The sequence below is a fragment of the Oryzias melastigma genome, linkage group LG5 (assembly GCF_002922805.2).
Source record: "Oryzias melastigma strain HK-1 linkage group LG5, ASM292280v2, whole genome shotgun sequence".
NCBI classification, from domain to species: domain Eukaryota; kingdom Metazoa; phylum Chordata; class Actinopteri; order Beloniformes; family Adrianichthyidae; genus Oryzias; species Oryzias melastigma.
The window spans coordinates 27,410,775-27,426,624 of record NC_050516.1 but is presented as its reverse complement, the minus strand read 5'-3'; the positions used below and the strand labels follow the sequence as shown (position 1 = coordinate 27,426,624).

The window sequence follows — 15,850 nt, the reverse complement described above, 5'->3', positions numbered from 1 at the left end:
ACCCATCGAGAATCGATCGCAGGACTAAATATCGCGATATATCGCAATATCGATATTTTGGCACACCCCTATTTTCTATGGGGCGAATTTTGCTCAATATTTCAAAAACTATAAAGTTTATAAAGACCAAAAATTCAAGAAGTAATGTCCTGAACAAGCTGAATGTTTTAATACCAAGATTGCTGAAAGTGTGATTATAAAGAATGCTAATTAAGTAATTAATTTTTCTTCAACCGGAGAGCCACCATGGAGAGATTAAAGAGCCACATGTGACTCTGGAGCCGCAGGTTGCAGACCCCTGGCGTAGGGAGAAGGGAAGAATTCAGATTGGTCCTAAATTAGCCTATAAAAACTCCAGTAGACAACGAATTAGCCAAAAACATTAGCATGTTGCCAAAATATTAGCTAAACTCAAAGTTAGCCTAAAAAAACCTTGGTAAATGGCAAATTAGCAAAGAAAAAAAAAAACTTTACTTAAATACTAGCTAAACTCCAAAATAATATTAAATTCCTCAGTAAACTAAATTTTTCAGAAATGTTAGCCTGTGCTGAAATAGAAGCTAACTCTAAAACAGTATTAAAAAACCCTCAGTGGATGCCAAGTTACCCAAATGAGCTAGCATAATGCTAATACAACAGCTCAATGCCAATATTTTGAAAATTACAATAAAAGATTAAAACATAGCCCATGGATATATTTAAAGGATTGTTGCTAATCTATTTAAAAATACTGGATTAAATGAATTTCTCATTCATTTCTCATAGGGCATATTTTGTTCAATATTTCAAAAACTATAAATTTATGAATACCACAAGTACAGGCAGTAATGTCCTGAAGGAGCTGAACATTTTGATGCAAAGATTACTGATTTATATGTGCCAAAAAAACATAGAAAGGAGCAGGAGAATCACTATAAATAGGGGAGCTTACGATTACAGCCTCGCTTCCTTCTTAAGGTGCCAAAGGCTAAAATCTCAAAAATGCATCTAAAAGCATGTTTTGCATCATCTTTGACCTCTAACTGCTTTCCAGTGGCATCAATTACCGGACATAAACATGCAGATCCAAACGAGCAAAGCTTTGTTTTCCTCAGAGTTACCACAAGCTGTCACTGTGACTCCGCCAGAGACACAGCCGGCACAGTCGGCAGTCTGAAGACGACGTTTCCTACAAACACAAACTGCAATCCAGGTGCGACACAGCCAAATATGACATATCCAACATGAACGTGGTGGTGTTTCATTTCTGGGATAACTGTCGGATAAACTGTGTCTGCACGTCATCTTTCTGCGGGTTATTTGGATGGAATACTGCGAGCGGCAGCAGAGGTGTCAAGCAAAAAGGCACGGAGGGATTCATATTCTCAGGGTGATGAATACTGATGATGATGATGATGATGCAAATGGAGGTGGTGAGACACAGCACACAGTTAGCCAAGATTGGAGATTTGGACGGCTGTAAATCATCTCATCTTTCTCCAGCGGGAGCTCCACCTCAACCCCAGATATAATCATTTACTTAGTAACCCGATAAATCTGTTGTGTTATTCGCTGTATTAACAGTTTTCATGCAAGAAAAAGAAACAAATTTGACCATTTTGATGCATTAGAAGTAAAATCGCTTTCCATTTCATTGATTTAAAGTTTTTCCTTCCTCTCCAAAGTTCCAGCTTTTGCTTTTATGAGTTGCTAATATGCAAATGCAATTTCACGTATTTAGCTCTGACTTTCTCCAACATTTCCGGCTTGTCTGACCTTAGCTGCTGTGTTTCTTGACCTCTGAAAGGTTTTGTCTCTTCTGACGCGACAAAAGCTTTAGACTCGACCTGGTTCTGCTTTGGAGCTAAACTCATTAGAGCACATAATGTAAAAAAGGAAGCAAATTTGCAGCACAATCTTGTGTGTCGTAGCTCTAGTTTTTTTTTTTTTTTGGCCCTAATGGGATTTTGAGCCATGATAAGACCGTTTTGAGACACTTTGGTTTTGTAAAAATGTATTTTTACTCTCCAAAAGAGTAGAAATATAAAGTTAGAGATAATCAAAATCTAAAAAATACAAATAAAATTACACAAAGAATGCAACAAACCCTTTAAAGTCACATTTCTATCATATTTTGATATATTGTAAAATCGTTTCTAATGGTATTTTAATCAGGATTAGACCATTTTAGGCTAAACAAAATCCTGTGTCGTTTTGTATTTATTAGAAATTTGCTTCTATGTTTTGAGCAGTACTGCTGGTGCAGAGCATGCCTGCCCCCTCTTCCCGTCGCCTATGTGTTAAAAAAGATGTTTTTGTGGTTATTTTGAAGTGTTTTAGGCTTGTGCATTTTATTGTATCAAGTGTAATTGTTTCAAATGGTTCACTATTCACTATTGAGGTATTTTCTACCTAAAAAATAAGCCCTTTTATAAATTGTTTGATTTAAATAAAGAAATATTCAGACAAGCTTTATATGTGTTCGCTATTATGAGAAAAAAGCCACAAGAACATATTCAAAACACAATTTTCATCTCTCGGTTTTTCAAGACCTCAAATATAAACTTTGTGTTAGAAAAATGAGGTTACCAAACTTGTAATTCGGCGCCATTTAGAGCAAAGGATTATGCACCAACAGACCTCAGGTAAAAATGAGCTCACTAAGCTCTAGTTTGATTTCTAGTCAGTCATTTTTGGAAAAAGCTGCTTTAGGCCATTCTGGACTTTTGAAAGAAAAAAGTTTAAAGGAAAAAAAATGTTTTACCTACATTCGTGATAAAAAAAACATTCCTGAATTTTGGATCTTAATCCTAATTCCAATAGATCCTGTAATGATTTCTAAACATAAAAAAATCGCCTGCATGTGGAAGAATATGAGTCTGACCTGATGCGGCACCAGACCCAGCGATGTGGGAGGCTCATTCATTCGGTCGTCACTGCTGCTGGCCACAGCGTATCCCCTGGAGATGGAGAACAACAAAGACACGTGAATTAAATAACATTTTACATGATGACATCTGCTGTGCATTTTGAGCTGTAAGCCTCAACATGAGTTTTATCTTCATGTTTTATGCTTTACAGCATTCACACTATAGTGATTCTCCTCCTCCTTTCTGTACGTAAAAACTCAATCACACTTTCAGCAATTTCAACACTCTTTGTATGTAAACGTTCAGCTGGTTCAGGACATTACTGCTCATATTTTCGGTTTTTATAACTGTTAATGTCTTTTAAATATCAAGCAAAACATGGAACGCAAAATTCTTCAAAAGCTTGTGCACTTTGAGACCATTGTTTACATTAGTTTTAAACTAATTTGGCATTGAGCTGTTTTGTTAGCATTGTGCTAGCTCATTAGGGTAATTTGGAATCCACTGAAGTTCTCTTTATGCTAATTTGGAATTTATCTAATATTTTAGCAACAGGCAACAGTTTTTGGCTACTATGAGGGTTTTTTAATGCCAATTTTGAATTTTTCCGATATTTTAACAAAATGCTAATTATTTGGCAAATATGTTATCTACTGAGTTTTTAATGCTAATTTGGAATTTATATGATATTTTAAGTAATTTGCTAAAGTTTTGCCTAATATGTGAACTATTGAGGTTTTCTTTAGGCTAATTTGGAATGTATATAATAGTTTTGCAAAATGCTAAAATTTTTGGCTAATATGTTATTTACACATTTTTTTAATGCTAATTTGGAATTTGTCTAATATTTTAGCAAAATACTAACTTTGTCGGTAAATTTGTTATCTACTGAGGTTTTTTATGCTATTTTGGAATGCATCTTATATTTAAGCAAATGCTAACATTTTTAGCTAATATGTTATTGAGGTTTTTATGCTAATTTGGATTTTATCTAATACTTTATTAACATACTAACATTTTTGGCTAAAATGTTATTTACACAGGTTTTTTATGCTCATTTGGAATTTGCTTTTTTGTGCTAATTTGGAATTGATCTAATACTTCAGCAAAATGCTAATGCTTTTGGCAAATTTGTTATTTACTGAGTTTTTTATGCTAATTTGTAATTTATGTAATTGTTTAGCAACACACCAACAATTTTGACTAATTTGGCATTTACGGAAGAGTTTTAGGTTATTTTGGAGTTGAGCTAGTATTTTAGAAATGTGCTAGTCGGCTAATCGGCATCTACTAAGGTTTTTGTGGTTAATCTTGAGTTTAGCTCATATTTAAGCAACACACTACATGCTTTTGCAAAATAGGCATATATTGAGGATTTTTAAGTTTACATTTTTAAAGAAAAAAACTTCAGTTGTCTTTCATAGTTCTTTAACAAAATTTTAAGTCTTTTAACAAATTTAGCATTTTGCAAATAGCTTTTAAATTTTCAGCAAATCCCTTCAGTAATTTCAGCATCTTCAGCAAACAAATTCAGCACAAAGCAGTCACACAAGCATTACTGCAACTTTTCTAGTTATTCTTTCTTTTTACTATCACTCACTTGAATTTCCATGGAGAGAAGAGACAATGTAAAGGTCTTTCCTGAGCATTAAATAATTCACTTTTCTGTTTTATGCCCTTGCTGATCCAAACAATCCCACTTCCTTTTGCTCTTTTAATCTTTAAAGCACACGTTGGTTTTTGAAAAAATGTTTTCTAATCTTAGCGGTGTTTTCAGAGAATGATCAATGAAGTCAAGCCTGAACTGTGTTTGCTAAAGCACAGCATCTGAGAATGACCTTTATTCAAAAGAATAGGATTTCAGGGATCACTACTAACCACCTGAAGTGCTTTATAATCTGAAAATACCAACTTTATCGTTTTTTTATTGATTGCAGCTTTTTGAGATTCAAAAGTAAACACTTAAAGGACATTTATTTTATTTGACAATGAGGTGAGATGATCAAAAACAATCCCAATGCTCGTGGGCTCACTTGCTGAAATTAAAATTCCACCAGAACACTTGAGAGAAGGATTCAAAGGGATCCTGAGGATTTAAAGGAAACCACAACAGACAGAAACACACACACATACACAGAGAAAAGGCCAATGCAGGAAACTGAGACCTTATTGTACAAGAAGATGGACACCATCTGAGCACATGAAAGCTCCCCCTCTCCTCGCCGCTCTATAAGCTTTCCATCAAGACAGAAGGAAAAGCTCTGTAACAGCCTATCTTGAAAATAGCTGTCTTATCAGGCCCAGCAAGTGGTTACCTTAATATGACCTTCACCGAGGAGCATGCAGAGACACACGCGCACTTACACCAAACTGTATTTTCAAAAAAGGCCCGCTGTGCACATGACTGCACACTTAACCGGCATGAAACATCTTTTTCAGGGTTTAAAGGAGGAGAAAGTAAACGTTGGAAATATAAATGAAATGCAGATGCAGAGCTTTAAAGTTCACTCCACAAGAGTTATGAGTCAATGCAGAGAGAGGATTAAGAAACGGGTAAAAGTTTGTGCAACCGGAAAACCTCCAGTTCTCATTTGAGGCAGTCAACAGAAAGAGGGGCCACTTCCTAAACTACAGGAACATCTAACATCAATCCTACTGTAAGAGAGCTGTGGAAGATTTTACTTTCACCGAGAAATGCGTTATTGTGAGTTGTTTTAAAGATTAACACCTTTTTCAACCCTTATGTTCTATTTCTTCTCAACTTTTAACAAACAGACAAAACAATAAAAATATTGGTCTGAAAACAAAAATGACTAAAAGTTCATGAAAATGAGACAAAAGAAGTCTACAAACTCAAAAAAGATCAGAAGAGGAAAACAGGGCGGGAAAATGAAATTTTGAAGTTCTTCCACTCTTCTGTCAATCTAAAAACTACAACCAAATGGAAATTCAAATTCCCACCCCCAAAGATGTCATGAATGAAAATAATCAAAGCAATATAAAATAAATATCAAGATAAATGTGTAAAATAACTGTAAATGAGAAATTATTACCTACTGAAACCAGCATCTAGTGGTCATTTAAGGAACTGCAACATTTGGTACTTGCTGGTGTTCATCCTTTTAACAAAAGCAGCTACAGACTAACTAGCAACTGAGCTGACTTCGTTTTCTTTTCTTTTCAATGTTTCAACTGTCATTTCAATTAGGCAACTGTACGGAGGCCCTGAAGTACAAATAACATCAACAAATCCCTCAATGCAAAAACAAATTAAAGGGTCACCAAACAGGGAAGTTGGAGGCTGACTCCACCCAAATTCAACTGTAACACATCGATTCAACCTTTAGGGGGCAGCAAACTGACGATATTTGACTATATTTTCAAGAATTAAAGAATTTTATTTTAATTTGTCAAAAATTTGGGAATGACCAACAGACAGCACTTTTAAAGACCCATTTACAGTGATCAACAGTTGATTCAGGCTTTGGTTACCCTTTAATGATCATGACAATTTGAAGAGCAAAACATATATATTAAAAAGCAACATTACATTTCAGAAAACAAATATAATTTCCAAATTTCAAAATAAAATTTTAGAAAACGTAAAAAAAAAAACCCTGAAAAAGAAGGTATTTAAGGGATGTCAATGCTTATCACTGATTGGATGATGACATTTGTTCACGTTTTCTCCTTGAACATAATCATTAAATGAGTGATCTCCTATAATATCTACCTTTTCCAGTTTCTTATTTTGTTATTTTTACGTCTAGGGTCCCCCTAGAGGAGCTGGAGGAAGTGGTCGGAAGAGGGAAGTCTGAGCATCTTTGCTTAAATTGCTGCCCCCCCCCGACCCTGTTACTTTTGTTTTCCGAAATGTTTTTTTACATTTTGGTTTTGGGAATTTTGCTTTTATTTCTAAAATGTACATGTTTTTTGTTTTTTATTTGTTGTTGTCATCTTAGAGTTTAATTGTTATTATAAGTTACACTTCAGGGCCACCGTACAAACGGCCTTTTTGTAATTTCAACAAAGATTGTGTTGTAATCACTATATAGTGCCCTATATCGTGCGTTTGCCATTTTCTAGTGCTGTGCGAATCTACTAACTCCAAAATCAAGTGCACTTGAAATTTCCCAGAAGTCTTTGCAAAAAACTAGCGTCCATCGATGCTCACTAGATTAGCAGATATAGACCACAATGCATTGCGGTGGAACAATTTAGAAGAAACAAACATATTTAAATGCAAAATTTGAATAAACCAACCACATTTTCATGGAGTCATAAATAAACGTCGTGAAATGTTCGTATTTATTCAATTTTCACTTCATGAAATCGGTGACCTCATATAAGGTATGAAAAACGACAAAAGTTGTGAGCACTGTGTCCGAATTACCTTTAAAATCCAGCACACTATATAGATTTTTAGTAGTTGGGGGGGAATTCGGACACAATCAAGGGCTGTATAAATCCTTCAACAATGCCTTTTTTTCCTTTTTTACTAGACCCTTAGATTGACCTGCTGCACCATTTTGATTTTTATTCCATCTTCTATTTTTGGATTAGTTTGAATGCTGCCATGGTGTTCTGCATCCCTGCAAAGCTTCTTTCAGTTGCTCATGTGAATGAAAGGTGCAACACAAAAAAGCTGCTTTCCTCTGTTAATGAATGCAATGTATCATTTTTTTTTATTTTTTTTTAAACCTCACACAATAACACACTTACCCTTCACTGTGCTGCAGCATGGACACCATCAGCTCCACAGCCAAAGCTCCAGCTATCATGGACAGGCCTGGTCTGCTGACGGTACACTGCTGATCCAGGGTTCGATCCCGAGTAGACTGTTTACAAAAACAAATGTAATAAGAGGAGGCATAGTGACAACAATGATGAGAAAGCATGTTGTGATGGAAAATCTTTGTTTAAATTATGCTTTTATTAATGGTTTCTGGAGCTAAAACTGTGGATCAAATGTTGAATATGGTTGTATTTCTGCTTAATAAGTTTTTAAAGCTGCACTCCTCTCTTAACTGGGACCCTCATTTGGGCTCCATTATTTACTATATCACAGTACCTGCTGGGAACAGCTCCAGCCAACATGGATGGATGTGGGGTAAAGCAAATGGCTGGAAGGCTGGGCCATTAGCGTTGGTGCAAAAAAGAAATTACACAGCACTTCATCTAATAGTGACTGCCAAATTAGGCTGTAAAGAGGTTGATCAACTGCTCAGCCGAGGGGAAATTAAACCCACGAGATTAACCCAACAGGTTTCACCCATTCATAAAAACGGATCAATGAAACAAGACTTTAATCAGCAACAGAACGCTTGTACGAGCTACTTCTATTTCCATTACATTGTTTATAAGTAATTATCAAATCATCCAACAAAATACCACTTTTAGCAGATTCAAGAGATCCAGACTCTAATTCTAACCTTTGTGACTGTGGGTGGAAGCCGCCGGCAGTCATGTGGTACCAGTCAAAGACGAAAGAAGCAAATGGCTCTGGCCTTTCACCGCTAATAAGCAGCCTTCAAGTCAAACTTTTGTTAATGGTACAAAGTGGAAACAAGACAAAAAGGGTCAAATAAAGAATATATACGAGAGCAGAGCGTGTGGGCGGTGGGATTTTTCACAAGTGGACAGGCTGATTCTAGTCCGCCCTCATCTTCAAAATTAGGGATAACCCTTTAACACCGGAGCTTCACATGTTTATGTTCTTTGATTTACTGTAATGTTTTTAATTGTTAACACGATCCACGTAATCCCAGTAGATTCTAAAGGAGAAAAGCGGCGCCGCTTTTCTCTTTTAGAATCTACTGGAATTATGTGGATCCTGTTGAAAAATTTCACTGCGGGCAGCATCTTATTTTGGTAAATATTGAGAAACTTTAAAGGGGCCATACCATAAAAAAACGACTTTTTGAGCTTTAAAGTGCATTATGATGTTCATTCCTCAATATATACAACCCCAAATCGTTATTTTGATTTGTTTACACATTTCTGAGTAATCTGAGTTATACATGTATATTTATTTTATTGCTTTTAAGTCTTTTATCTGTTGTGTCTTTGTGGCAAATGGACCTTGAGTCTGTAATAAAGTATCTTCTCTAATCCTCTAAAAACCTGTTCTCTCGACAGCAGCCCCTCCCATACCCACAAAAACGAGCGGGTCCTCACATGCTTACATCACAAGTTGAGAACCGATCTCTCCAGGAAGAGACTGCTCCTCCCCCAGGCTAACACAAGCACTTTCTCCGCGAAGCTAGCTCATTCGGTTTAGCATTTAAACTTTGTGCGGTGGCACACGCAAAAGAACATTCTGGTGAGGAATCTGCATGACATGCAGATTTTCAGAATATTTGAGAATGGCACAAGCAGACAAGCGATATTGGGAAGAAGGCAAGAGAAAGGGAGCAGACTATTTTTTGGTGGAGAAAGGGAGCAGACTATTTTTTGGTGGAGAAAGGGAGCAGACCATTTCCTGGTGGCGAAAGAGGGAAGACCATTTCATGTCTATTTACCGGAGGAGAAAGGGAGATGTCTATTTCCTGGAGGAGAAAGGGGGAAATCTATTTTTGGTGGAGAAAGGGAGCAGACTATTTTTTGGTGGAGAAAGGGAGAAGACCATTTCCTGGTTGAGAAAGGGAGACGACTATTTACTGGTGGAGAAAGGGACCAGACTATTTCCTGGTAAAGAAACGGAGCAGACTATTTCCTGGTGGAGAAAGGGAGAAGTCTATTACCCCGTGGAAAAAGGGAGCAGACTATTTCCTGGTGGAGAAAGGGAGACGTCTATTACCCCGTGGAGAAAGGGAGCAGACTATTTTTGGTGGAGAAAGAGAGAAGACCATTTCCTGGTGGAGAAAGGGAGATGACTATTTACTGGTGGAGAAAGAAAGGGCCCAGACTATTTCCTGGTAAAGAAACGGAGCAGACTATTTCATGGTGGAAAAAGAGAGCAGCCCAATTCCAGGCAAAAAAAGGTGGAGGACTATTTACTGGTGGATAAAGGGACCAGACTAATTCCTGGTGGAGAAAGTGACCAGACTATTTTACTGGTGAAGAAACAGAGCCGACTATTTTCTGGTGGAGAAAGAGAGCAGATCATTTCCTCGGGAAGAAAGGGAGAAGACTGTTTCTTAGTGGAGAAAGGGAGCAGACTACTTCCTGGTGGGGAAATAAATCCTGAAATGTTAATTTGTGGTTGTTATCTGCATTTTTTGACCCAATTTCACAGCAAAAAAAAAAAAAAAAAACATTAGCCATCACCATTCTTTCTGTGCCACATTTTGGGGATAAACGCCATGTACATCAATATTAAAAAAAAAAAAAAAAGAAAACAGATGTTTTTTTTCATGGGTGACATGCTCACAAGGACGGCTCTATTATGACGTCATGAAATGGGCGGCACCCTCAAGGAGCGAAAGGCGGAGCCTCAGAGATCAAGTCATTTTATTTCCGAGTATGAAAAGAGTTCGCAAAAACAACTCATATTTTATAATTACTTTTTAGTATTCCAAAGGTAATATATAATCATATATATGGATATAGTTTACTCTGAAAGACTTGTGAAAATCCTGGTATGGCCTCTTTAAAAGCCTCATCAGTACTCACCCTTGATTTAAATCTTAATCATATTTATAAGAACTCGCTTTACAGTTTAAGTCGTCCTTACATCTCCTGGCGCCACAACATCGTTGCAGAAATAACATCCCAGCTTGTGTCCCGGGATGTTGGAGAAGAGGGAGGAGCCGGGGACGCTGGGAGCGGAGCCAGCTGGTGTGGATGACGAAGAAGAAGCGGACGAGCAGGAAGGGGAGGAGTCGGTCCCCGTGGAAACCCCTTGACTGGCGGGCGGCTTCTTGAGGCCGTGACGCATCACGACAAACGTGTCAAAGCCCAGAGCGGCGTTCACCACCAGCTGGTGAGAGAAACGGAACAATGAGGTTACAGCAGGACGGGCTGATTGGTTCAAGCTGACATTAAAAGTGGATCCCTTTAATTGTTAAAACAGTCAGCAAAAAACAAAACCAAAAAAATGCTGGCATTAAATGTTAGTGAAGTTTGATGCTCTCATTGATGACCTCCTGTGCTGCCTGCATCATGCTGTGCATGTAAATCTTTTCACTTTATGTGAGTGTTTCTTTTTTTTTTTTATTTTTATAATCTGTGAGTTCAGATCATGTCTGCCAGTACTTTCCTTATCACACATAGTCAGGCTCATTCCTTATTGTAAACGATGTTCCAGTTAATACTTTCATTGATTTAGTTTTAATGTTTGGATTTTGCAGCTTTTTTTTCCAAAGTTAATCATTTCAAACCAGACTTTTATGAGCAACATCAATCCAGGGGACTGAAAGAATCAGAACCAAACACATTTTTATTGCCATGCACCATAACATTTTCAGAACTGGGAATTTGCTTTGGAGCGAACCGGCGCCGCGAGAGGCTGCCAGTTACCACACCATAGTGTTAGATTATTTGTTTTTGTGTTTTTGTTTTTTCATTTTCTTATTGTTAACAGTTTTGAGGGACATGGACTTGTTTTTTACACACTTTTTTTCCAGTCTGTGGGCGCGTCGTTAACACAATCAGCTGTTGTCGCTTGGCAACAAGAAAATGCCACCAGAGAAGCAACCGGAGATCACATGAGTCCGTCCAGAGTTTGCAGATTTTTATGATGAGGTAGTTCAGCCCTTCGGGGTGAGCTACAAAGGATGGACTGGCAGGAAGAGGACTAACAAACTGGGGCAGAGTTCCAGCTTCGTTCTGGGATGTGAGCTTTGGGCTACTAGCTTAGCAATCCAGCTAGTCATGTGACGAACTCGGATGTTGTGAACAGAATCCAGCAGTTTTCCAAAATAAACCTTCTTTCCGGATCAGAAAATAAATTGAAAGGAAATAATCTAAGGTAGCATATGTATTTCTGTTTCCGGTTAATACATGTTTCTGTTACCTTTATTACCCTTTTCTTCATGTATTGTTTTTTTTTATTTGATATAACCAACTATTGGTTTGAGCCAGTGTGTTTCTAAAGCCAATACCAGTTTTGCCAAACCAAACATGCAGACCTCTGATCTGATTTCCAGGCACACCACAGAACTTCAGAGAGAATATCTAGAGCTGCAGACTCGTATGACGATTCTTCACACCTGTGGTGAGGTAGAACATGCAGATGGGCCGTGTGACCTGGAGACGCGACACCTTCATAGTCTGAAGTCATTTCTCTCCCCCTTTTTGTGCCAGTGTATTTAAGGTTTTCCAAACTAAAACCCGCTCAGGTTAAAGGGGTCAGTCTTCAAACAATGCAAAGCCTCTAAGAAGTGTCTTTTGAAACCTTGTTTTCCTTTTAAAGCACCACTCTGAATGAGCTTCCTGAAGAATAAAATGTCGGTTCCAACTTTACTTTTTTCCCCACTAACCTTTAACGTGTTTATTTTTCAGGATGTGCTCCGTAGAGATGAGCTCAGGCATTCGGATTATGAATCTCATTTTTTTTTTTTTTTTCTGGTGGAACTAATATAATTTAGGAAAAAACAGGAAGTGGATTTTATTGGTGTCTATCAATTCTTACTTTCAAATACCAATAAAAATGTCTCAAAACTTATCAGGATTTAATGACTTAAGGGTGTTTGGAGTTCATCAAAACTCATATTAGGAATCACTCCACAGTCATGAGGCTGCAGCTTTGATCCAATATCCTTGGCTAAAGGATGAGCTGATGTTTTCAGCCAGGATTTCTCGTTTGTTTTGGTCTTCCTCTGTTTCTGTGACAGACGCATGTGCTTGACATTTAACTTGCCCGCTGATCCGTTCATGCATCTGCTTTTCGGTGCTGGGCAGTGGATCAATCACAGCTTTTTTGTTTTTTTTCTGCAAACAGCTGCTTCCTGGGGGTACGGCACGGTGGCAGTTCACTGCCCAGCAAAACCCACAATACCAACTGATGAGCTAAAAGTGGCTAAAACCCATTACAAAGCATTAGGGTAATTTGCCAGTCATACTTCATAGCAGGTGTCCACTTTTGAATTGCATGTCATTACGTCAGTAATCATTGGATTTAAATATCAGAAGTGGAGTCCTAATTGGCCACAGCCTCCATCGTGACTGGTGCATTCATTCGTGGGTCGTCTTGTTTTTTTCCTACCTTCCTCTTGCTGGCAGCGATCACCGTAGGCAGCCAGCGGCTCTCCCTGGTGTCCATAAGCAAGAAAACCACATCATGCTCTGAAATGAGTTTCTCCAGCTGCTCCACATCCCTTTGGGCCAGAGCAAGAGTGGCCTGTGAGAAATTGATGGGGTGGCCAGGCATCGGGATGCTCATGTTGTAACCCTTCGCATTCTGCCAGTGGAAGAGAAAAACAAACATCGTCAAAGAAACCAAAGGAAATGAGTGTTACAATTACCATACTGTGATGGAGTATTGAGGCCTCAACAGAAATATAATTATATGAGAATAAACTCAAAGATTTACAAGGATAAAGTTGTAAATTAACTTTAAGAAAAAAACTTAAAGTCATGATGTTATGAGGATATTATTATTTATGAGGATAAAGTTGCGATATTTTGAAAAAAAACTCAAAATTTTTTGAGGATAAGATAAACTTATGAGAAAAACATAACATTTTATTAAAATAAAGTTGTACCGTTTTGAGAAAAAAACATTTTATGAAAACAAAGTTGCAAAATTATGAGACGAAAATTAACATTTTACGAGAATAAAGTTATAAAATTGTGAGAAAAAAACTTAACATCTTATAAGAATGAATTATGAATAATTCTAAAATTATTGGGAAAAACTTAATATAATACGATAATAAAGTTGTAATATTATGAAGAAAAACCTCAACATTTTACAAGAATATAGTTGTACAATAATGAGGAAAAACTTTTTAAAATATGATTATAAAGTTGTAATATTATGAAACATAAACTCAACATTTAACAAGAATTAAATTGTAAAGTTATGAAAAAAAACTCAACATTTTATGAAACTAAAGTTGCAACATTGTGAGAAAAAATCCACATTTTAGGAGAATAAAGTCCTAACATTATGAGAAAAAACTAAACATTTAATGATAATAAAGTTGTAAAACTATGAGAAAAAAATTTAACATTTTACAAAAATAGTCATAAAATTATGAGAAAATATCTCAACAATGTATGAGGGTAAAGTTGTACAATTATGAGAAAAAAACGTAACATTTTACTAAAATAAAGTCTTAGTATTATATGAAAAAACTAAAGATTTTAAAACAATAAAGTTGTAAAATTATGAGAAAAAAGTAATGCAGTTATTAGTAAAAAGCAAAAAAAGTAAATGTTATATCAAAATAAAATGATAATTTCAGAGGTTATGAAATAAGAATTTACAAGATTAAAGTCATACATTTATGAGGTATCACCATAAATGGCTGCATTGATAGATTTAATGTGGATGGACTCTCACACAACCAACTTTATGTTTAAAAAAAACATGACTTTTTTCTTGTAAGATTCCAATTTTTTTTCATAATCTTACAAATTTGTTCTTGTAAAATTATGACTTTTTTAAAATAGTTTTGCAACTTTATTCTTGTACATTTTTAACTTTTTTTATACTTTATTCTTGTATATTAACTTAATCTTTTCCTTTTTATGATGACCTGAATACTCTGTCCTACTATCCAAATCAATCAATACATTTTATTAATTGAGTGTTTCTAAAATAATTTTTTTGTCTTCCAAGCAAATAATTCTGTCTTCTGTTTGTGATGATCCTGCTCTAAGATCACATTTCCATTCTTCTATTCAGGCTTTCAGATTTGTTAAGGTGTCTGCCTTCTTCCAAATGAAATTACAATTAGTGACACTCAACATGTGGTGAAGGAAACGATCCTGCAGGTAATCGGGGACCTTCTAACGTTGATGTTTATGTGTTTTTTAGTACTATAAGAATACTGGACTACAGATCTGGGGAGCATATAGTTTATGGTAAAGGTGCTGCATCGATCAGAGTTTGAAGAACTGGGCAGCTTTGGATTGAAGATTGTGTTTATTCTCAATCAAAAAATAATTGTACGTTTATTTATAAAATCCAAACGTGAAAGGTTTCAAATTATATTTAAAATATTGTTCTATTGATCATAGTTTTGAAAAAAAAAGCCAATTAAGTGAAAATAAAGTACATTTTCTATGCAAATGTATTATAATAATGCTTAAAACTGTATTTATTTGCATATGATATTAGAAATACATCAACTGCATCAGAGTGCAAAACACTTGAGAATACAAAAAGAAAAATTGTATTCTCAATTCAAAATGGAAATGAATGTTAATTGAATGAAAACAGGACTCATTCAGTGAAATTCTCAGATTTCTGCCTCATTCCGACTAAATACTCTGCATAGAAATGGGCTCAGCCTTCTGTACAAGTACACACCAATCTGCTGTAGCCCTAAATTATCATTGAATCTGATGGCTAAAGCACTGACCTAGACATCTTCTGTCCAAATGCAAACGTGATTACCGCGTCCATGTGAAGGACTGGACATGTGAGAGCCAGGAAAATGACAACGTCAAGAGTCATTTCAAGAAAAAGGAGGGAAAAGGGCAGAGATGAAGTGTGAGATTTGAAGTCGACAGAGTGGCTCTTTAAATGAATTAGAGCATCTTGGCTCTCTTAGCAAGAGTGGGAGCTGCTCCTGAATTTACATTTCACTTTGACGCAAGTGTTGCTAAGCAGTAAGGGGGCCGAATTCTCACTGTCGAGGTGCTAATAAATCGTCCAATTAGTAAAATAAACATCTGTGACCTGCAGGGACGAGAAAAAGAAAAAAAAAGATTCTATTGTTCATTTTCAGGGAAGTAAAGGAGCATTTCATAATGATGCAGCACCGGCACTGACCCGCAAGCCCTTGAAGCTAAAGATTTTCCAAGAGAGTGAAAGAAGCCGGTGCCAGCACTTCCTGCAATCCTATAAATGTCAGATGGCAGCACTTGTCCACAGACAAAATACGAAA

At 36.5% G+C, this 15,850-nt stretch overlaps 1 protein-coding gene across 2 annotated transcripts in view; it reads right to left on the bottom strand.

The window, feature by feature from the left end:
• Positions 1–15,850, bottom strand: part of atg7 (ATG7 autophagy related 7 homolog (S. cerevisiae)) — a 103,527-nt gene that overhangs the window by 44,106 nt on the left and 43,571 nt on the right. For both annotated transcript variants that reach the window (XM_024269326.2, XM_024269327.2), the window contains 4 exons: positions 12,997–13,191; positions 10,525–10,770; positions 7,572–7,687; positions 2,864–2,939 (listed from right to left, as the gene is read on the bottom strand). In XM_024269326.2, the coding sequence (XP_024125094.1) occupies positions 2,864–2,939; positions 7,572–7,687; positions 10,525–10,770; positions 12,997–13,191 (633 nt within the window). The remainder of the gene's footprint in view (positions 1–2,863; positions 2,940–7,571; positions 7,688–10,524; positions 10,771–12,996; positions 13,192–15,850) is intronic.